At 37.7% G+C, this 24,863-nt stretch overlaps 1 protein-coding gene across 1 annotated transcript; it reads right to left on the bottom strand.

Annotated features, from left to right (window-relative positions):
* Positions 1 to 209: 209 nt before the first annotated feature.
* Positions 210 to 23,373, bottom strand: LOC113114873 (ARF GTPase-activating protein GIT1-like). The gene is given in 22 exon segments (XM_026281952.1): positions 210 to 2,634; positions 2,713 to 2,776; positions 2,894 to 3,055; positions 4,143 to 4,222; positions 4,312 to 4,389; positions 6,320 to 6,595; positions 7,033 to 7,185; positions 10,113 to 10,240; positions 10,387 to 10,468; positions 10,470 to 10,500; positions 12,078 to 12,180; positions 12,704 to 12,776; positions 13,592 to 13,640; positions 14,194 to 14,220; positions 14,654 to 14,696; positions 15,032 to 15,126; positions 16,489 to 16,619; positions 17,000 to 17,086; positions 17,373 to 17,478; positions 18,684 to 18,796; positions 18,876 to 19,009; positions 22,869 to 23,373. Coding segments are annotated over 22 exon segments (2,283 nt in total). The 5' UTR covers positions 22,921 to 23,373; the 3' UTR covers positions 210 to 2,418.
* Positions 23,374 to 24,863: the final 1,490 nt, after the last annotated feature.

The raw sequence follows: 24,863 nt of genomic DNA, 5'->3' as shown, positions 1-24,863 counted from the left end.
TAAACTGAAGGCTTTTTGCGTAACTCCTGTTTGTCTTTTTAATCTTGTTCTCTGTGTTTCCTGCATTCCACTTCTGTAGGCTACATGCAATTATTTTCTTAGTATTTTTGGCAAGTAAACACCCTGTAAAATACCATGGCCTTCATCCCCACAAGAATAATAATAATAATAAAACAAAAACATAAAAAAAGAACTCACAGAAGACAATGAACATTTTCTCTCATTTATTACAAATGTACAGCTTATGAGTCTTTATTACTTTTTAAATGGTTTTGCTTAGTCTTTTATTTAATTTCTTTATTTTACAGGTAGCCTCTGCTGAACAAGTTTCTCCCATCAGTTAATCTCTCATGTAATAACCACGTGCTAAAGAACAGTCATAAGTATAGTGCAGCCAGTATGACTGATCACGGAAGTGTATGTGTGTGTGTGTGCATTAATCTATTTAAAAAATAATTTCCCCGGTGCATTATGTGAGCAATGTATGCATCTGCAACAGGATGGCTGGGAAAATCTACAGACTACTCTGAAAGGAATCAGATTTATAGTGCGTGTGCAATGACATCTTTGTCAGAAATCTCTCGCTCTGATTTTAGTGCTTATTAAATAATGGCCCAAACTCTTTTTTCCTAAGCCATCACCACAGTAAACCATCCTGACATATTTAGTGTAAAATGAAGAATCTGGGGGGAAAATTTGAAGCATACACTGTTTTACTCACCATGTGCTTCTATAGTGTGGAAGACACATGATTACTGATTAAAGTCAGTCTAGCAGATGTGCAAAGGCAATGATCAAGCGATTTTCAGACAATCTTTTTTGACACGTTTTCAGGGGATGCTAACATTATCCCATTCCCCAAATTAAGGAAACAAAAGGCAAGAATGAAAAAATGGCTTAACTTAAAAGGCTGGTGGATAAAACCGATATGGAAAACAATAGGACATTTAAGGCATCTAAAATGCAAAGTAACTGTACAACAAATACTTGGTTTGATCACGCTCATCTACATGTGCGTACGTACTGGAAGCTCCAGTTCAACTCCTCTCCCATGAACATCAACACAGCGAGGGACTCGTTTCCCACATTTCTCAACAAAAGTGCCCCTGACCGCCTCGACAGAGTGTGACCTCACTGGTCCTGATGCAGCAGATGGACATCCTCACGGACGTGACACGGTTTCCCTGTGACTGTATGTGAAATGTTAGTGACGAAAAAATTGATAAGTGGTCATCTTCAACCCTCAACATTCACATGCTCGTAGCTTATAAAACATAAGGGTCTTCTTACATTAATAACCATTAACTACACACATGCTCAATTAGAAAAAACAAATCATGAATTATAAAGAACAACGAAATCAAATATTCTCACAAGGAAAACAAACAACCACCACACACCTGGTCCCGAAGTGAACACTCCCCCAAAATAAAAAAAAGGTCATTCGATTGTGTGCAGAAAGTGAACATATAGTCCTAAAGTGATGGTTTTGTCCTAACCTAACAAGCTAAAGACAATGTGATGATTGTGCTAAGACATTTGCATTGTTCTGATACCAAAACCCACTAACAGAGGGATTGAGATGAGATGAACCTTTTATGTACATCAACCCCGACTGCTGTCTTTGTGCTCGAAGACGGAAAAAAGAGAGGATCCGTAACTGTAGTGTCATCATTCCCCTCTGCTCCTTTGGCTAGTGTTTAACGCACTTCAAAAAAATAAAATAAAAAAGGTACTACATAGTAAAACACTGTGTGAGTGAACCAGTGCTTCTACCACTGGAGGACGCGAGTGTTCTGGTTAGTTTTCACGGGTTATTGTTCACCTCTGTTAATGTTCGCAAAGCTCTGTGTGATTTCCACCGAAACTAAATGAAACAAAACTCAAAAGAAGACATCAATAATTGTAACAATAATACGAAACTTAAGTCATAACTGTTAAAATAACTCCAGTGTTGTTGTTTAAAGTCAGTACATTTGTCCCAAGAGAAACAGGCCAATGGAGCTGCACTTAAAAACACAAAATCAATTGAAAGACAGAGAGAAAGGAAAAACTGAATATACATGATTTAGGAGGAAGGTTTCTGGTTGTCTGACGGTTAGGAGTGCTTGTGCATGCGCTAGCAGACCATCAGCACTGAACTGTGGGTCTGCCTGTGTAGTGTTGTTGTATTTAGATGTGTAGATGAAAGAAGATCCTCCTGAAATACTGAAATGAGAGAAGAAAAGGAGTGTAAGGAAAAGCAGGCAGCTCCATTCAGCTTCTCCCAAACATCTCGCAGTTGGCCGCAGCTGGATTTGTCACCCTCTCTTTTCCCATCTTTTTTTTCCATCTAGCCGACCAACGGTTCCCAGCTGTCAGTTTTTGCTCTTTTCTCTGGTTTCTCAGTCTTTGCCCCTGGCCTGGTGTGTCGGAGGGTCACTGTTTTTTCTCGCGGGTGGTGATGGTGACCAGCTGCTTGGCAGCTTTGGCGATGTCATAGGCGCACTGGATGACCTGCTGGGTGAGGAGCTGGTAGTCCACTGTACTGGCCGACGAGTCGGAGGGCGCCGCTTTACGACACTCCACCTGCAGGCGGGACGCACTGGCCGCCAGAAGCTTCAATGAAGAACGTACTGCATCTAACGCTGGTCTCTGAGAGAAGCAGACAGAGCAGAGAGATTTAGTGCATCTGCTTGTACCACAATATCATAATATGACAAATTGATTTACCTTGGGAAACAGCGAGGCCATTTCTGTCACAGCTATGTGGATTTTCTCTGAACATGGCACAAAACTGCAACCAAAGGCAGATTTCTTTCAATTATATTTTTTCTCGAATATCTGTTTTAACTCTCCATAATCGTATGTTTCTATTAATGGTAGCAAAATGAGGGGTGACAGACGGTCATACCTGTCGTGTTTAAACTCCTGTGCGGCTCTCAGGAGCTCCTGGATGTTCTTGGTGACCTGCTCTGTTTTGAGGATGACGTCCTCTGTGCAGGGCAGCGTGGGGTCCGGCTCACCCTCGGTGTCTTCCACATCCCTGCTGTCCTCTTCACTGCTGCGGCCCACACTACCACACAACATTATAAAACAATTTAAATAAAACACACGCGCACACTCACACACACAAACATATAAAAGCAAGCATACTAAACACACACCAGTTTAAATACTAAAAGAAATAAATGTATTGTTAAAATTATTAAAGATAATAAAATTTTATATATATATATAACTTTAAAAAAGTAACAATAATATTTAATATCGTAACTATCAGATATTTAGTTAATTAGTTAATAATAAACTATTATATTGCATATGTTATGTTATAATGGTATTTTTAGAAGACAAATATATCTCTATTGTAATATTCGGGACTTTATGTGGGATACTTTTTATTAAGAGTAAAAATATTTGTAATTTATAAAAAAAAAAAAAAAAAAAACTGTACAATAAAATAATAATTAGGATTAATTCTAAAAATAAGTATTTATTTTTTAACTGTAAAAAAAAAAAAAAAAAAAAAAAGGAAAAATTTAGAATAACAAAAATATTATATATATATATATATATATATATATATATATATATATATATATATATATATATTCTGTGCAATAAAAAAAATCTAAAATGAAATACAAAAAATTAAATATTTGAATTAAAAAAAAAAATACTAAAAACATTTATTAAAAGTACAACAAAAACACTGAATAAATGAATAATTATAGATATTTATAAAATAAAATATTTTTTGTAACTGTGAAATAAAAAATAATACATAATATAAATATATATATTATTATTGTAACATTTGTTTTTCAGAAGATTAATATATTACTCCTGTGCAGTAAAAAAAACCTAACATTAAAATGACTATTATTATTATACAAATATATTTACATATCAACATGTAAATCAACTTTACAATTAACTGAAAAGTAATAATTCATAACATTTATTCTATTATTCTAGTCATATATAAAAAATACAACAATAATACTACAACAGCAATATTTCCCTTCCTAATTTCTTGAGACGGTACACAAGTTTATTTTTATTACTCTTACTCACAAACCTCAAATGTTTGAAATGAGGCAAATGTAAAAAGACTCGGAACCTGGTGTGCTTTGATCTTAACGGTAGCTTGCACTCACCCAAGGGAGACGTCGTACATTTGAGAGTTGTCATAGTCACTATCAGGTCCGCTCCCATATTTCTCTCCCGCTTTTGGAGGCTGGACAAGACCAACATGCACAGAAGTCAGTTACACATCACAGTCTGTAACTCACACGTCAGTGTAGATATGAATGAAAAGAGACTCACATAATATCGGCCGTCAGTGGAGGCTGACAGGTGCGCTCCTCCGTAGGGGGTGGGACCCGTCGGAGCGCCCTTTCGCACCTGGACATGAGCAGAATGAGATTAACAGGAGGAGAAAAGCTGAGAGGCAGTCAGCAGGCAGAGGATGGAAAGGAAAGAAGAAGACTGCTAGATGTAAGAAAATGTGCAGCAAAACTGCTATACTGACGACTGTAATTCAGTTAGACACAAGTAACTTAGTGCAGAGGTTTTCAATATTGCAGAACAGCAAGATTCTACATTAAGCTCAAAAGCAAAATTGAATTAATAATTTAATAACATCCACTTCTCTAAACTAATTAAAACACTACACACATTAAACAGTGCAGTTAATAAAACAGGCACAAAGGTGCATCCCAAATACATTAACCACAACTAATAAAACTAAATAAGTCTATACTACACTGTCAGCAATGACCCAAAATGGGATATTGCATAATCAAAATGGCCTATTTGCATAACTGCAAAAGCAATTAAAGCAAATCAAAACAAGGCATTAAAAAGCCATTAAAATACATCCTACAGATCTATGAATATCTATAAACATTTCAGCGCTGTCTGGTGGAGCACAACAACTCACTGCACCTCACAAGAAATCATTAAGCATATGATGTGTGCCATGCAGATCAAGTCATTTGAGTTTCACTAATCAGGCAACCATCAATCAGTTTCCTACACATTCCAGACATGTCGTATTGCACAAGACAAGCATATCTCTCAACGAGAGCCTCTCTTGGCACATCAACCATTTCAAGAACGATAGTATGCAATTCATGCCACTTCTATCTTCCTATGCTAAACAGACAATATACAAGGCTTATGTCTCAGACTGTGTTGAGCTGCCTAGCTACGCAACATTTTTAAGCATTATAGGCAAACCTGGTATTAACATGCATTCTGAATGAGAATGTGAGCAGGTTTTGTTCTGAGGGTCTATGATTTTGTGATAATATGAACCACATTAAATAAATAGATTCTGCATGGTGATAAAGCTAACAAATTTTTTAAAAGTATAATACAAATAAAGAATGATAGATAAACAAAATACATCTAAATCTTACAAAATATAATTTCTGCATGTGAATAAATGTAATTTAAGACAAAAAGTGAAAATGAAAAGTAGAACAAAAATGCAAACAATTTTGGGAGTAGTTTACGACAAAGATAAAGAAGTTACAAAATTTAAGTAAATACATCTGTAGTAAAGTACATCTGTACATAGACAAAATTACTGAAAACAGAACTAAAATACAAAGAAAAAATGCAAATCAATTTGGGAGTAGTTTGTGAAGAAGCCAAATAATTTAAAAAGTAAATAATAATAATAATAATCATAATAATAATAACAATGCTCCCTCAAAATTTTATGTATGCACGGTGAGAGCTAAAAAAAATTAAATAATGAAAAATTAAAAGAAATATATTTTCTGTAAAAAATAAAATAAATTTGAGTGATTTGTGAATTTATGTAGGTGTACTTAAGATATTCACAAACAGCACACTCCACTTACGATCAAATCATTGATTAAATTGAAAAATAAATACATTTATGCATTTAGCAGACACAAGCGACTTACATTCCATTCAGGCTAACAATTTTTCCTTACACGTGTTCCCCGGGATTCGAACCCCCAACCTTGCACTTGCTAACGCTTTTCTCTACCACTTTAGCTACAGGAACATTGAAACCAGGTGTATAAGAGACCCATGATGCTCAAAAATGCTGTTGATTTGGGCAGCACACTGAGTTTTTAAACAGCCAATGTCTAGAAAAAGAGAGGTGTTATCAGGGCAGGAAGTGCTCCTGTTTGTCCTTAAGGTGGCGGTAGAGAGCGGTGAGTAAGAGTGGAAGCAGGTGCTCCAGGCAACAGCAGCACATTAGTGTGGGCTCAGGTAAGCAGAGGGAAAAAGAGAGCCCAATAGGAAAAGGAAGTTTAAAAAGATCAGGCCGGCCACTAATGCTCAAACTTACGGGGCTGAGAGGCTGCAGGCGGCCCGTCAGGGGGTCCAGGGCTGGGGTGTGAGCTTTGGGGGTGGTCCCCACGGGCTCATACATAGAGAAGGCTTGTCTATCCCGGCGGAGGGGGGCAGACGAGGGTGTGTTTAGGCTGGAGTCTCCACCTACCCCTCCGCCTGTACCCCTTACCCCACCAGGCCACAGCCCTGGGCCACCACCCCTGGTCACAGAGCCCCCGGCCCCAGCCTGGGCCCCCCGCAGCGCACTGTTCTCCGTCTGCATCCGCGTGATCTACAGGGATGGAGGGGCATCACCAGGAGTCACACACAAACACAAGGACCAAAGAAAACACAACAGTTGCAGTGTGGACGGTTATGTCATGCCGGGGCTGATAAACTGGGGTTGGTCTGATGGACAGGAAGTTTAAGGTTATCTGAACAAGGAGGGGCTTCATTCTCAGTGGGAAGAGCATGGTTTAAGATATCTACATTTTTATTTAAAAGCATGGGGTCTGTAATTTTATTTAGAAAATGCATTAAACTGATCAAAAGTGACAGTAGATTACAAATGACTTCTTTTAAAAACTATTACTGACCCCAAACATTTGAGCAGTAGTGTATATTAATACTGTTCTGCTCTGTTCGATGGTTTGGGATTAGTATGTGTAATGGTGAAATTCTAAGTATTTTAAAACAAAGGCACAGTTTTAATCCGGTGGGTGAGCGTACCTCCTTCTGAAGCCTCCTCAGCTCCTCACTCAGGTTGTTGTTGACCTTCATGAGCTGCTGAACTTTGGCCTCTGAGGAGGCCAGTGCTTTCTTCACCTCCAGATACTCCTGTAGTGTGATGGGCCCATCTGACAGGTCCGACGAGTCCATGCTCTGATTGACAACACAAACCACCAATACTGTTAATGAACAAACACTATAGAAGAGAGAGCTTTTTCCCTAAACGATTGCACAATTAATTATTTCATTAATTTATTGTAGTATTACACTACTTAGATTGCAGTCGGTAAGATTTTATCTATTTTTATTTTTTTAAGAAATATATATTTTTATTCAGCAAGTATTACAACTATTTGAAACTATTTTAAATAAATGCTGCTCTTTTAAACTTTCTTTTCATCAAGACTGGAGTAATGGTTGCTAAAAATTCAGTTTGCCATAACAGGTAAAAATGACATTAAAATACATAAAAATAGAAAACAGTTATTTTAAATATAATATTAATTCACATAACTTGAATTTTTTAGGCTTCTTTAAGAAAAAACAACAACTTTTGAACAGTAGTTTAAATATAAGTAAAAACAACCTTTTTAAATTATGATATATCCTCAAATATCATGTTTTTTTTTTGCCTGTTTATCATTTCACATGCAAAAACTGCACGTTCAATTTCTTAGAAAACTAAAGCCGCGTTTCCACCGCAGGAACTTTACCCAGGAACTAGGGACTTGGTCCGGTACTTGGTGTGTTTCCACCGCAGGAACCAGGAACTAAATAAAAGTTCCGGGTAAAAAAATGCCCCCCAGAAAGTCCCTGCTGGCGAGGTGGTACTTTTTTAAAGTTCCGGAACTTTCGGGGGCGGGACTTTGGCGCTAAACATGCTGATTGGTTGAGTTCACGCAGCATTGGTTGAGTTCAACCACCATTTATTCGGATCAACATTTTCAAAATATTACTGTTATTGTGTCATGAAATGTAATTTTAAAAGTATTTCAGGCGAGAATGTAGTTGTTTAAAACTCAAATCTGTTGTTTATTTATAAAGACAGCGCCTATTTAAAAATGTGTTTCGCCGATCTCGTAGATGGTGAGCTCCACTCGATTAGCGGGAGCTCAGTCCTCATGTATCCGCCGAGAAGCAGCCTCTCCTGGGATAGACTTTCTGTGCCGCTGGCTCTGATGTGTCTTTAGTGGTTAAACATAAAATATAATTCAGCTGCGGGGTAAATCTAACAGGTTTTCTTTGGTCTGTATTCAATTTATCTATTTGTTAAAATGAAAATAAAAAGGCAAGTCTATATAATATTTATTTCATTGTAATGGCTGTATATAACGTTACACTTATCCCTGAACTAAGTACATTTCTGCAGCTGTTATTATGTTTAAATGAAAATGAAAGGAGGCATTGGTATTTTATATCCTATTTCGTTTTATTGTAAATATACTGAGGGGAAAATTGCAGTAGCCAAAGCGATCTGAGTTCACGCAGCATTGGTTGAGTTCAACCACCATTTATTCGGATAATTTTCAAATATTACAGTTATTGTGTCATGAAATTTAATTTTAAAAGTATTTCAGGCGAGAATGTAGTTGTTTAAAACTCAAATCTATGGTTTATTTATAAAGACAGCGCCTATTTAAAAATGTGTTTCGCCGATCTCGTAGACGGTGAGCTCCACTCGATCAGCGGAAGCTCTGTCCTCATGTATCCGCCGAGAAGCAGCCTCTCCTGGGATAGACCTTCTGATATGTGCCGCTGGCTCTGATGTGTCTTTAGTGGTTAAACATAACATATAATTCAGCTGCGGGGTAAATCTTACAGGTTTTCTTTGGTCTGTATTCAATTTATCTATATGTTAAAATGAAAATAAAAAAGGCGAATTTATATAATATTTCGTTTCATTGTAATGGCTGTATACACATTTCCCTGAACTAAGTACATTTCTGCAGTTGTTATTATGCTTAAATGAAAACGAAAGGAGACAGTGGTATTTGATATCATATTTCGTTTTATTGTAAATATACAGTAAGGAAAATTGCAGTAGCCAGGACGAGCAGACTGAAGTTATCAAGTACGCTGCTGTTTATAGATTTACCGGACTTGCGTCGTCATGGACATCACACTCCCCAGAGGAATGCACAAAGTCTGAACCAACTACCGAGGATGCACGTCCAAAAATCAGCGTACTTTTTTTTTTTTTTTTTTTTTTTTTTTTTAATCAGCGGTACTTTGTATTGAGAAACGCGTGCAGACCTACGTCACCAGTCTATTTGCCTAATCTCCCCGGTACTTTACACCGCGGTGGAAACACAGAAAGCAACAGGTCTGGGGGGAAAAAAGTTCCTGGGAAAAAAAGTTCCTGGTACAAATGTTCCGGGTAATTTCGGTGGAAACGCGGCATACCAGCACAAGTGATGATTTTATATATCACTGATGTCCATATGTATTTATAAATCTACCATTAATATGGAGATTTCAATGAACATTATTATAGAGTGTATTGAATTGAAACCACAAAAAGTAGCTTTTTTTAAGATAAAAACTAATAACTGTACAATATAACAAACAGTAGCACTACTAGAGAAGGTTTTAAACCCCACATTCCTCAACGTTGTGCTCGCTTACAAGCTCAACCATGTCACTTCCTGTATTAGGACTGAGCATGCTCAGAGAGAGCATCCTGTCTTCAGCTGCAGAACAATAGCTTCACTGATCATTGCCTTGAAAAAAGGCGATGATGTCATTCTGCAAATATGAGTCAGAGCTGCTGCTTTTGCTGCTCTTGCAGCGGTGCATGCTGGGACATGACAACACTGGATTCTGTACTACTGAAAATACTAATTTGCTGGTCTGGAAAAACCAAGATCAACAATTACCAAGGTCTAACCTACAGTACAAGAAATTAGAAATCTCTTAATTCATCTGAGCTTGTTTCTCCAAAGGTTTTAAGACGCTCCTTAACTTAAGTGGGTTCATTATTAAGAATGATGGATATCTAGATGAATGAACACAAATCTTCAACTGTCAATCTCTTCCTCAGGTAAACACCCAGTAAGAGAGTAAGGGTTTGATGAGCTCACCTTGGCCCGGTTGTTGCGCTGGGTGTTGTTGTTATTCTGTGCAGTTAGCTCACTATCTGTGTCTTCATCAGATGCTACGCTGTCATAATCGTGCTGGTCATCGTCTGCCTGACTCAGATCCAGCGGGTCTGAAAAAACAAAAGATAACATCATTAATACGAGGAGACACTGAGAGAGTGAGAAACAGCACTGCCGTAGCTATATCCATCTTTACTGTGTTATTGATATTCCCCTAAAATCTCTAAGTTTGTGAACTGCAATGTTGGCGTCTCACCTGTGGGGCTTGTCAAGCCCTTTCCATGCTGCCGTCGCTTGGCATCACTGAGAATGTCGATAATAAGCGTGGCGAATTCTCGGGGCGTTGAAGCGAGCCAATTTTCTGCCGCCCCTAGCAACGACAAATAAATATACATAAATACTTATACTTATTTTTACATAATATTATTCATATAAAAAATGATTAATTAAATCGTTAAATAGACAGTTAGGTTTTACATTGTTATAATTTTTTTTTAATAATAAATGCTGTTCTTTTTATATTTCTATGTAAAATAAATCTGCTGATGAAAAAAATGATTTCCACAAAAATATTTAGCATTACAGCATATAATGCATTTTTTTTTACATTAATAATAAGAAGAAATGTTTCTTTGGCACCAAATCTGAATATTACAGTAAGATTTCTGAAGGATCATATGACACTGAAGACTGGCTGCTTAAAATTTGCAGTCATAGGAATAAATTACGACTTCAAATATAAAAAGCAATATATTAAAATATATTCATAAAAATGAAGTTTAAAAATACATTTCAACAGAAAACTGTTTTAATATTCTACAATATTACTGATTTTACTATGATCAAATAAATTTAGCCTTGATGGGCACTCTACATTTAATAAATGTACCAATCCCAAATTTTGGAATGATAGCATACATTTAAATAAAATACATAAAAGCGCCCTTAAAGTTGTGCAGATGAATTCTTAATGCATATTACTAATCAAAAATTAAGTTCTGCTATATTTACGGTAGGAGATTTACAAAATATCTTCATGGAATATGATGATTCATAAAATGTTTTTTTTTGGCTATTGCTAAAAATATACCCCAGCGACTTGAGACTGGTTTTGTGGTCCATGGTCATATTTGGGCAAAATCTGTGAAATTCTGAAGAATAGACTGAAACATTGAAAAATGTGTACTAGAAAAAAAAAAGTGTACTACACACTTTTTAGGAGCAGAAAATATTCTAAATTAGCCTACATATTTCATACACATGAAAGATGTGGGGGATGTGTAGATTTTATGAATGATTTCTGTACAGGAAATCGTTTTACAGGAGAGCTCTTCTGTGGAGCTCTACAGGTTTCAAATTTGCAAGTTATCCTAAATTAAGTTTTATTTAAGCACTTAAATACATGTTAAATACTGGAAAACACTGCCACATCCACAGTTCAGTGTTCCAACTCTTGACCACTGGGTATGTGTGTGTCCCTCCTCCCTCCCATCATCTCTTTCCATGTCTCAAATCCTCATGTATACGCAAAAGAACAGGAAATTCTCAGCCTGGCCAATCAGCCCGCAGGAAACATACTCTTGAGTAAACGCACTTAGTGGTCTCACTGTATAAAAGAACTATTTCAAGCAGTGGTACAGAGAGGGTCATGCGAGGATGCCAGTGGAAACGCTGAAGGGGAGGGAGCCGCTGCGCGTCTGCAGCAGTTACGCAGCTGGAAAACATCCATTTGTTGGTTGGCCGCCCAAACCTGAGCCTCAGACGTTTGCACAACCACAAAAAGTCTATTTTTAGCCCCATGTCGTCTGCACCCCAGATATCATCTCTCCTTTGTGCCTCCATCAAAACGGTCCCGTATGGAAGTGACAGGCACTTACGCAAGGTGGCAGCAGGAGCGCAGAACCTCCTCTAAAACATACTTCAAACACATCCTCTAAAATGCTGTGCGTTACCTGGTTGCGTGTTGCGGAGTATTCAGGGTTGACGGGTAAGAAGGGGACGGCGCTCCGTTCGGTCACAAGCGTACTGTGGTTCTGAGTTGTCAGCCACACTGAGAGAAACAGAATGGACATATATTAACAAGACAAATACAAACAAACAGACTCTGATGTCGTAGCCCTGAGGTTTCAGAGAGTTCACATCTACCCTTCCCGTTCAGTTTGGGTTTATGTGTGCGTCTGGCCCCCTGCCTCGCTCCCAGCCCTGCTTACCATCAGAATCCCAGTCTGCCACCCCAGCATGCTACCTCTTCTCCTCAACAACCAGGAACGGGAGTATAGAGAGAGCGAGAGAGAGAGAGGAGGAGGAGGAGAGAATTCCTGCGGCACTCCCTCGCTCTCGCTCCCTTTCACCCTCCTTTCCATTCGGCATCTCTCTCCCTCCCTTCTCTACAAGCTGACTGCACTGCTGAAGTCCTTCTATAGCCCGTGTTTATACAACACACCAATCGCTGTGTCTCCAGGGACATGGCTACAACTGTCCCCATGCCTCCGGAACGCTCCACAACTACATCAGGGGAAAGAGTGAGAAGCAGGGAAAGTTTGGAGAGGAACAGATGGGGGTTTGAGTATTACCTGCATCGTTCTCTCTACGGTCCACTTCATCGTACACATCCATAGCCAGCTCCTCGAACAAACGGTTATTTAACTGCATCCACACACAGACACATCAGTATGTGGTATTAAAATTCACACATGGGGAAAAAACAAAAATCACAGCAAAAACTGAGCACACACACAACAGGAAGACATCAATGAGAAGACAAAACAAAGCAACATGCTCTAACAAGGAACTAAATAAAGATCAAATGCAAGCTAAGGGAATTCAAAGCATCTGCTTAATTTATCTACTGAATTTCCAAGCATTTTAAGAGTTTTTCAAACATATTTCTCTCAAATCTCTCAAAGAGCCTAACCAGGATTCCTATGACAAGTAATTAATGTGGCCACACTGAAATCAAAAACATTGTGATACAACACAATCATAGTCAATAAGAATGTTTTATATTTACGTGAAACAAAATTTTGGACCAATGCAATTTTAAGGTGGGCAGAGCTGAAATCAAAATCGACCCGATTTACTTTGTTAGTGCATAATACTAGTCTTGTGGTAAATAATTAAACCAGGGTTGTGTCGCATTCTTTAACGTTTTGCCTGGAAACAAAGATATCGTGGCACCAAACCCATTCATTTCTGTTGCACTGCTGTCTATGCAGGGTGAAAAAGCTCTTGGATTTCATCAAAAATAGCTTAATTTGTGCTGATGAATGAACGTATTTCTAAATAGTCGACAAGCACTTGTGTCAAAGGGTTAGGAGATATATACAATTCAAATCAAACTCAAATCTACTTTGGGATTTAAAATGGAAAAGCTTTTATCACTTGTTGCTTTCAGTTGTGCCTGTCTAAAAACTCAAATTCCCATAATTCTCTGCAGCAGCTCTGTAACCTGCATCACTCACCGCTTGAAGCTTCTTCTTGGCTGCCTTGGCCAGTTCAGAGAGGTCCAGGCTACACAAAGACAAAGACAGACACAAGAATAAAAGGATGCTGGAGTCATGCGGACAGAGAAAGATGAGGAGAGAGGAAAAAAGAGAGGTGGATGAATGGATGGATGGATGGATGAAGTGTGGCGTAAGGGATGGGACAGCCAGAAAAGATGAGGAGGAACAGGAGTGGTTTTTTTTTACTTAACTGAATTCTGATTGCATTGTGATCAATACTAGAATATTTTGACCTAAATGTAAGTTTACATTGTTTTCCCTTCTAAATGTTTTTGAGATGGATCAATGAATAATAAACCTGCACTGAACAGTGCACAACATGACAAGAAATATGTATTTAAGTAAAAAACAGGCCAATTATGATTTTATATTGACTCAATGGGGGGAAAAAATGAATAGATTTTTTTTTTGTACAAAAAATGTGTTTTCAGACTCCTGTAGATGTATTTTTAAACTCCTGCCTCATCTCTCCAGTCACTCACACCCAGATTGAGGCATGTGAGAAAGAAAGAGAGTAGGGTTTTATGGAGAGGGGGATGAGAAGAGAGAGAAAGAGATACCTCTGCGTCGGGCACTTAGGGCGAGCTCTGCCTCCAAAAGCGCAGCAAGATGAAGAAAACAGAAAACGAGTGAGCGAGACCGAAAAGTAAGCAAAAGACAGATAGAGAGAGAAAGAAAAGGGATAGACCCCATATCAACACTCCTTCTGGACAGGTCAGTAAAGGTCATTCAGCTGTGGTGCATTTGAGGTAGCCAGCGCTACAGAGGTTGAGGACACTCTCTGTCCTAATGCAAACTGATTGACCATGTGGCGCAACCTGCTGGCTAGCACACACGAATACACCTGCTACCAACTGATCTTAGTACAGTTAATAGGCAGTGATATGGAAAGGATTTAAAGGAGGATATCATGACATCAATAAATAAAACTGCACTGATGAGCTTCAATAATTGAACACAATGTTTTTTCTATTACGAATCAAACAAATGCAAAAACACTCTCATACACAAACAATGTACCTGTCTGCCATTTGAGGGATGATGTAATGACCGTTTTTGTGATCTGCAGAAACAGACACAAGAAAAACTATTTTAAAAACCTCAATTGGGTGGACAGATTGGTCTGTTTCACACCACACACACATCCAGGACATATTTATTTTGACGCCCAAATGAACATGTTACAGTTTTCTCACAGCCTGTGTAAGCCGCACAGCAGAAGCTTTGGTGTAATAAGAGTTTCAGCGCCAAGTCTATTTTTGTGTTGTCAGCGCACTGAACTCTGCAGAAAATCTGTTAATCAAAACTCTTTGCAATTTAAACATCTAGAAGGTGGCACAATATGGCATTACAGCTATTGTTGAAGGAAATACTATCAAACAGGTACTCTGAGCTCACCTGGGCGACGTCCACAAAGATAGAAGGCCAGCCTGTCTGTGAGCTCATACTGACACTCTACCAAGCGCTCGGCAAGCTCCACGTGACCTGCTTGCCTGCAAGAACAAAGTCCCATTACATACCAAAGACACTAGATCCTTTCAAAAACATTAGCTAGAAAAATAGAACCACAGATACAGATAGACAGAGCGGAAAAACGTCAGACTGACAGAACTAGAAAATGACAGACAGACAGAGATAGCAGATAGGGGGAAGTCATGGCCTAGTGGTAAGAGAGTATGACTCCTAACCCTAAGGTTGTGGGTTCGAGTCTCGGGCTGGCAATAGAGCAGATCCGTTTACTCTGTCATGCGAGCTCTAAACAGCACTGTGAGATCCAGGCGTGAAGCGATGAACACAAATGACTCTGCGATTTAAACTAGTTTAACGCCAAACAGGAGAAACACTGTGTGCAACGAGACAGTCAGAAGGCTTTTCAATCTACACATTGCCATCATTTACCATAGTAATATTTTTACCATGGTACTGAGTTGATATATGTGTGGTTTTAACTATTTATCATGATTTAAATGTATGCTGCTATGGGAGACCAATGCTTCATCAAATAAAATAAAAATATCTGAATAAAAACCATATAAAACTGAGGTTGCTACAATTTTTCACAAATGTTACTGATTTTGATAATAAACAAAAATGTATCCCTGCATCCTAACTCAAGCTACTATCAAACGTGCATTTCTAACAGACAAAAACCTGATATTATTAATATTGTCAGGCAACTCAAACCTATTTCTTGATTTGAAACAATAATCACTCATTAGGACATGCAGAAACTAAGAAAATATGTTTCTTTTTAGATATTTATTTTAAGGAAAATTAATGGTCTGATTTTTACAACTTTCACTTCGGAGCAAAAATCTAGATTTAAACGTGAAAGAAACAAAGATTTGACATTTATTGTGATAATTATCGATATCAGCTAATATGAAAAAAACAAAAATTGATTTTTTTTTTGGACATAACCCCCAGCCCTACAACAGATAAAATGACAGACAGACAGACAGAGAGATAGAACATTAGACCGACAGACAGAATGATAAGACAGACAGACATAATATGATATATGATATAAATGAATAGATGGCTATGATATGATAGATTTATATGGCATGATGGATAAATATGATACAGATGGGAAGATATATATATGGGATGGATTTATGGATGGATGGACATAGATGGGCAGATATATAGATATGGGATGGATAAATGGATAGATGAACAGATAGATAGATATTATATAGATAGATGGATGGATTGATAGATATGAAATAGATGGATGAATGGACCAACAGACACACAGACACAAAGAGAGACAGAGAGAGAGAGAGAGAGCAACAGATAGATAGATAGATTCCATCGATCAGTACCTAGTGACGTCTGTGTTTTGTATTTACCGGGCATAGTCTATAGGTGTGCGGCCATTGATATCTGGAGCTCCTGGATCCGCCCCGTACACCACCAGCAGTTCGGCCTGCAGAACCTGCCCCGCTTTGGCAGCCACATGAAGAGGGGTCGTGCCCTTTTCCTGTGGAGTGAACATCAGGCATCTGACAGGTGCTGGACACTGTGCTGTTTTCAAATACAGTCTTTTGGTCGTTTCACAACTAATTAAACCAGATCTGTTTTTTTCTGTCTTTGCCACAGTTATAACACTAGAGAAAAGAAAGAACATGAAACTAGAAATATCTTGGTTTTGGAAGGTATTTCACTTTAGATCAGATTTGTCAAGATCGGATCACTCAGACAACTCAGACAACACAGTTCATAGTTATACAAAGAAACATCCTCAGATCCCACAATAAACAAAAAAAAAAAAAGATATCTAACAATATAGCATCTGTTTTAGTTATGATGTAGAAAACCTGACAGAACAAAGAAAGAACTGTGAGAGATGGCAGATCTTACCGGGTGAAAGAAGTTGGCTTGTGCCCCCAGTGACAGCAGCCGTAAACACGTCTCCAGACTTCCTGTCCGCACACTTGAGTGGAGTTGCTGCAGGCAAGAACAAGAGAAGAAGCGAGCGAATGAAAGAGAAATAGAGATGGACCCAGCATGAAAGACAGAGAAAGAGAGCAGATCTCCTGCGCATCCTCTCATTAGGGCCTTTCAACAGCACTGAGGAAATACATTTATTCACTAGCGGGGTGTCATTTTAAGGGCCTTCCTGAAAGGACACAGACAGTGGGGAACAGAGAGAGGCCGGGGAGGAAACATGGAATGAGAGTGAGAGGGAAGAGACAGATAAAGTGTTAGAGGTGATGCTGATGCTGAGTCTCACCTTGCTGAGGTCCTTCGTAGTGACCCCATCATCATCACGGCAGGGCAGCTTGTGGACGAAGGCTAACATCTGGTACTTTGCGCGAATGAACTCTGACTTAGTGGGGCTGTGGGGTGAAAGATACAAACACAGAAACGAATGGAGATCAATTTCAAAATCAATGAATCAATATAAAATAGAATGCCTCATCAATAGTCCTGCCGACATCGATACTGTCAGGACTGTTTATTTATAACAAAGGCTGCCTCTGGGATGTAAGTGACACGCTTGATTTAAATCAAACCGTGCAAACCCTCATTCCAAGATCTGAAATAAATGATAAGTTCATCTTAGGTGGCTAAAGTTTTTAGACTTTCTCTAAATAAACAGGGACTGTTTTCATACAACATGCAACTGAAAATGGAAAAATAGCAGTGTTTGTCTGCTGTTTGTTAGAAATATAAGAAAACAAATATTAAAATTTTCGATTTTCGAATGTAAAAAAAATAATAAAATAAAAAGGTAGGTATATACTGTAGCATATGTACTTTTTATTAAAGTGAAATACATGAAACATTTGTTATAACATGAATAGTTTAAAATATGTGAGCCTGTGTGTATATATACACGTTTCAGAATCTCTTTAGGCTTTAAAAGTGTATGAATTTATGTTTGATATTTTAATATTTGTTTTAAATAATATATTTTTTGAAGAAAAAAAAAAACAACAAAGGAAAATATTTCGATACACACACACAAACAAATACATATATATTATGCATACATTCATACATGTGTGTGTTTAAATATAATATATAAATATGATTTAATAGAGATTTTGTGGATTTTCTAAATACACTCACTACTGCCAAGTGTGGCAGACAGTTCATTTTGGACCCAGATTATAATGTCTCTTGTGTGTCAGGTAACATTGTACAACTGCTTCAAAGAATATTAATAAAGTAATTAGGCCTTTAAATATACATATATTCATGGATATTTGCCTTTTTTATGACAGGTGCAATAAAGGTGACACAGGAAATTCCTCAAACCTGCATGAGCTTATAATTCGTGAACGAGACTGGGCGAACCACTGCACCACTGCTCTGACAAATTACTTTAATGACTCTGTATTTTACTTTTAAAACCTCCCTTCATTTATTTTGAGTGGGCAGATTTTCTATTCTTGTCTCAGTGGTCTGCTATTCCATGGAGCTCCATGAGAACAACTGCATACAGCACAGACCAATAAAACAAGAATTATACCTCTCAGTCTTCTGTTTTTATGACATTCTGGTATACGATGCATGAATGGTTTATGAGATGGCTTACTGGACTTTATCTTGTGGGTTTGGTTTCCTGCGCCCACTCTGAACTTGCGCTGGATCCAACAGAGAGTGTTCCCAGATCGAGTTTGCTCCATTACTGGCCAGGGTCTGCACCATCTTAGAGGCACACATGTATGTATTAGGCTATGATCCTGAGGAACATGACAAATGTGTGTGTGAGAGGCTCTTTAGTTACCTGCAGTAAGGAAGGAGGCCAGCCGCTGTGTCGCAGGTGTTTGACGATGGATATGTGACGGCCCAGGCTCCGGTGCACAGAACAGCACTCATCACAGATCAGAACTCCTCGGTTTATACTGCTCCAGCCCGGATCTTAACACACATGACAATGCACATTTCATCAAAGAGAATAAGCTAAAGACAGTATGGTAGGATGTAAAGGTAACTGATTGTGACTGTGAGAATGATTGGTCTTAGTGTTGGAAGCATCAGAATGGTTGAAAATGCAAAACAAATGATATTATTTGGCTAACAAAAGTTATATATTTTTTTGTATTTAATGGATTTACATAAATATTTCTTTCTGACATACAAACATGCAACAACAAAAAAAAGATTTATATAATTTTTATACCATACACATGAGCTCATCTGAGGAAAAGAGCTCTCCTCATATGAGGCAGGGTACAAGTGTTGTCAGGATCAAGGGGACATTCAGGTAAACAGAAAAATGACACAATGTGACACAAAATGTACCTCTGGCTGCCACAGGCCCCTAGGATCTGGCTAAAATGAAACCAGCACCCACAATACTTCAAGCACATAATCTCACTAAGCAGGGTTTTGATACGATTAGAGCGAGAGGGAGATTACTCTGCACTGATGTAAACAGTGTCATAACATGATTACTGATTTCCCGTATGAACGCAAACACAATATGACACCTAAAAATGGTGGATTTCTTTTTTTATAATACTGATTATGTTTTTTTTAATTAAAAACCACAATATAGTTAAACAAACAATATTTCAACTTAAATTAAATGTTGTCTATTTTAATAGAATAGTAATTTATTTATTCCCTTTACTGTCACTTTCGTTCCATTTAATGCATCGATTCTCGCTGAATAAAGGTTTTAATTTCTAAAAACAATTAATGACCCAAAATTTTTTAAAGACAGTAACCAAAAGAATAGAACAATTATATTTAAAAATTTTAAAATTAAATTAAATGTATGCATTTACCAGACGCTTTTATCCGAAGCACAATGCTCTACCAATTGAGCTACAGAAACACTAAAAATTAAACATACAAAAAATAAAAAAACACTAAAAAATAAAACACAATAAATGAAACCTACACCAAATTATTGTGTAAAATAAGTGTTAATTTTACTCCAACATTCATTTGTTTCACAAAAAAAATATAAACAGACTTTTAAAAGGCGATTAGATCCTATTTTCTTTTAATTAAAGTAATATAACAAGGAGCCATCCAAGGTTATAAAAAAGCCTAAATTGATGTTAAGTAAAAGGTCTGCTTGTTTCCTTATTTTAGAAAAAGACAAGGTTTATTTTAATCCACCAAATGTTCATATTATAGCCAAGAGTTTGAACCTTGCATGTGGTGAAGAACTGTGGTGAACAGACGTTCACAGATATAGAGCTGAGCACCTGCGTATGGGAAAATCAAAGATGATGGCATACTTCTTAATGAACACGCTTGTCCTTCCTATAAGTGCTTGAAACCATTAACATCTCAATCGAGAGTTTCTCTCTGCCCGTAATGAAATTTCATGTGTACACACTCTAATGCTCACACACGCGGCGCCATTCAGCCCTCTGTGGCCATGCAATTGACAACCTACTACACGTTCATTCATACCCATAATACATTTACTAGAATTCATCCATCCGTCTGCCCGCCTCCTCCTCCTCTCTCAGTCATCAGTTCCCTTAACTTCCGACACACTCACTATTATTCATCAAGCTCTATTAGCACTGCAAGACAGGCCAACACTAGGGAGCAAATGTGTGAGGATATTAAAAAGATGCACAAGCCCTAAGATGTGGAGTCATCGGCCAGGGGCACCGGTGACAGCGCTGACAGCAAAACTCTGAGCATGACCGCAGCTAGCTGAGGAGGTGAAACAGAACTAAACTGTCAAAAGCGAGACACACTCCTACATACACGTTCAGATCTGGAGAGAGAGCAGCTGTGGATGAGGGAGCAGCTGTCATGCCCCCCATACCACCCCTCGGTCTCCCCCATGGGGACGGTGAGGCAAAATGAGCAAGGCCAAGGGTGGGTTTGAAGTGACGGCACAGCTGAGTGCCATCAAATGTATGTTTTTCATAAACAACTGAAGTCTTTATTTTGTCCTAATGTATTGAGCACTGCTTTTTGGGAAAAAGAGGCTAAGAAAAGCCAGTCAAACATAGTAAGTTCCTCTTTATTTTTTATTTATTTACAACAAGCAAAAAAAACACTTGCACAACTGTCTGTTCATCCAGAATACTGAGTAATCCATTTGCACACTGAAATATTTTCTATGCACTTTACTGTCCATTACACTAGTGTAAATGTTCATATGTTCATAGTTTCTGCCTATAGTGTACACTTTTACATAATCCATCTGTATAGTATGTTCATAGTACACCTATCTGTATATCATGCTGAAAGTTTTTAAAATCTGTAATTTACGTCCATAATACTGCCTTATCTGTATATTTATTGAACTTACTGTAGACCTTGTATATTCTGTACTGACTGCTTATTGCACTTCTGGTTAGATGCTAACTGCATTTCGTTGCCTTGTACCTTACATTTGCAATGACAATAAAGTTGAATCTAATCTAATCTAATCTTTATTTAAAATATAAATGAAATGCCAACCTCCATTTTTTCCTCTGTTGCATTTATGAAATTGTATAAAATATCAGAATATAAAACATTTCATTTTATGAAGACCAGCTGCATTAAAACAGCTTAATCCAGGATAAAGCTGGTTTTTAGCTGTCCCAGCCTGGTCACACTGGTATTTTGGCTCGTTTAAGAGGGGTTTTGGGAACTTTTTAGTTGGTCATGTTGAGAGACCAGCTTGAAGATCAGCTGCACAACAGCTTGGCCAGACTGGGAGACCAGCTTAATACAGCTAAGACTAGCAAACCAGTTTAGGCTGGTTTCAACAACAAACAAAAATTCAACAATGAAATGTAATGTTTCAGTTATGCGAGTCCACTTTAAGAACAATAAACAATCATAAATGAATTCACTTTCATAATTATGCAACAGCATACAGAATTTCCCTGTTTTATCCTGTAAACATACTAGACTCTGAAACAACGTATCGTACAAGTAATTAGCCAAACAAATTATTTCACAAATACACATTCAGGAAATGTGCCACTAAATCATATATACCTACGAAAACGCTATCTAGAAACAAAGTTGTGCACAAAAACACGAGCAAAGACAGATCCTCGTCAGAGTTTGGTGTGTCCTGTCAACCTGCTAACGCTAGTTAGCTAACTCCACTCAGCCCAAGTTAACTAGATTTGAAACGTTACTGGACAAACTGAACTAGTACTTCTTGTAGATATAATGCATTTACAGATTGTAAACATTGAAATATGTTTAACTCAAATACTGGCAAGTCATTCACACGAGAGTCCTTAGGCTACTTAGCAACTAAGTCTAGCTTACTGTCAGTTAGCATTGTTCGATACAGAGCCTGTTTTGTGCTCAATATGAACTAAAACTTACTTTTAATCCACATATTTTCTCTCGCTACAAAATGTGCTTATAAAAGGTCCTGCGTATAGTATAAATATAATGCTTTTAATTGACAGCACCTCACAGCATCGTCAATTAGCTAAGGATGGTTGCTAACAAGCATCGGATACAACTTTAGCCATGGTAGCAAAGCTGCAATAACTCCTCAAATTTTTAGTCAAAGAAGTTTAGTAAAGGATATAGTTTATTGACACCTACTGTTCTGTCGTATCATAACCCACATATCGATTCAGTATTTAATTTAGAGTGGGTTTGAATTAGCTGACTTGATGTGCTGCCGTATGGGCCTTAATTTTCGGGCATTTTCCTGACGCGTTTAGCCGAGTATCCCTGCGCATTCGCGGGCTTGGTGTTCACCCGCTGGCCGCCGCGCTCGAGCGAATCTCGGACAGTCATGGCTCACAACAACGCCTCGATCCATAAATCTCAGCCTTACCTGGTGCACTGCAGTCGGCGCACACCTCGCTTCTTTGGACTTTCCTGGACATCGCTGAAACAAAATCTACCGCTTCCAGATATTTTAGTCCAATACTGAAGATATCTGTCTTGCTTTCCCCCAGGAGCGACGTCTGCGATTTCAATGCCGCCCCAAATGTCCGGAAGCCGGCGACGAGCTCCCCAGCACTCCCGGTCCTTACCCTTCTCTCTCTCCTTTCTTTTTTCCCCCTGTGGTGTCTTCTGTTTTACCGCTACAAGGACTTTACGATTCCTTAAAATGAATCAGATTTTTAAAAGGCCCCTTACGTTATCAGATTATTGAATTCTGGTTGTCCCCACTAATCTTTACCCCGATCATCCAAGCCCCGTCTCTGTCTCGGGCAAAAGGGGGTGGGAATAAGAAAAGTATGGATATAGTACACGGTTTATTTACATCCACTGCCCAATACACTTCTGTATGGCGGGCTGCATAGTCTCCCTCTCTCGCCTCTCTCTGACGTCTGTCTCTCGCCCCACTGTCGTGATACACAGGCGGGGGCAGACAGAGCAGAGGCACCACGCAGTCATCCCCTTCAGTGGAGATGAATTTTACGTAAGATTATTTACACAATCCCTAAATTAAGTATTATAGAAAAAGCAAGGTTTTTGTACATTTTATTCAGTCAATTAAATATTATCTGTCTAAAAAAAAAAAAAAACTTATACTGTTTTACATTTTAATACTGGTCCTCCACATTCTGTTCTATTCTTAACACATCAAAGGAATGGTTCGGCCAAAAGTTTAAATTTACTCCAAGATGTAGATAGGGGTTTGTTTCTTTATTGGCACAGATTTGAAGATATTTAGCAGTACATCACTTGCTTACCAATGGATCTTTGCAGTGCTGTCAAAATGAGAGTCCAGCCGATAAAAACATCACAATACTCAACAAGTAATAAATGTGACTCCAATGCATCAATTGTTGTATTGTAAAGTGAAAAGCTGCACGTTTGTAAGAAATAAATCCATCATTAAGGCGTTTCAACTTTAAACCGTTGTTTCTTCTCTAAATATGTCCCAATAATTCAGTGAAATTTGCAAGATGGATGAGTTTGTTAAAATAATCACAATTTTAAATTTTTGGTTGAAGTATTCCTAAATTCATGTGCATATATATATTTTTTATTTTCTCTGTATACCCCTTTGAAATACACTGTATGCTTTTTTTCTGTAAGTATATGAAGAATGGGTTGAATGTGCTGAAGAATTTCCAATTAAAAATGTGCACAGTACAGGAGCTCAGTAAAACCCATAAGAAATCTGCAAACAATAAATTATGGGGCAAAAATGAAAGGTTAGACAAACATAAATGCATATATACAATAATTTTACTTGAATTTCATATTTGAATTTTACTTTGAACCTGCAATTTTCTAATGTGAATCAATTACTAATGATGTTTATATGTATTTTGATTATGTTTTATGTGTGAGAGCAATATTATTAATGAAGTTGATGGAAAAAAAATCTCTACTTGGTCATACATAGTTGTGCTAATATTATGTCTAGTGCCCTGTTTAGATGAATGGATGGATGGGATGGATCACTTCCTGCAAAATATATTAATAATATGAGCACTATAGAAAATAAATCAAGTCAATTCTTTTGTACGAGTGGAAGTACAAAATTTAATAGGCTACAAATTAATACAACCGATGAAAACATAGCTAATTAATTTTATTTTTATTTAGTTGAATCGAGCGGCAGAAGTTGTAAGTTTTGTACTAATTGATTTGGTTATTTTGTATATGGTTATAGGCTAATATGTAAGCATGGTATTGATAAAAGAACAAATTAGACGTAGATATTAGTGACAAAATCAGCACAATAATATACAAACACCATGTTCTGTTCTGTTTTGTTCTATTTTCTGTTCCATTAAAAAACTGAATTCTAGAGCTGAATTTATGTTCTGTTATAGGCAACTGCATCCATTAGATATTTATGAAGTAA

The sequence above is a fragment of the Carassius auratus genome, chromosome 15 (assembly GCF_003368295.1).
Source record: "Carassius auratus strain Wakin chromosome 15, ASM336829v1, whole genome shotgun sequence".
Classification (NCBI taxonomy): Eukaryota; Metazoa; Chordata; class Actinopteri; order Cypriniformes; family Cyprinidae; genus Carassius; species Carassius auratus.
This window is presented reverse-complemented; position numbering and strand designations above follow the sequence as displayed.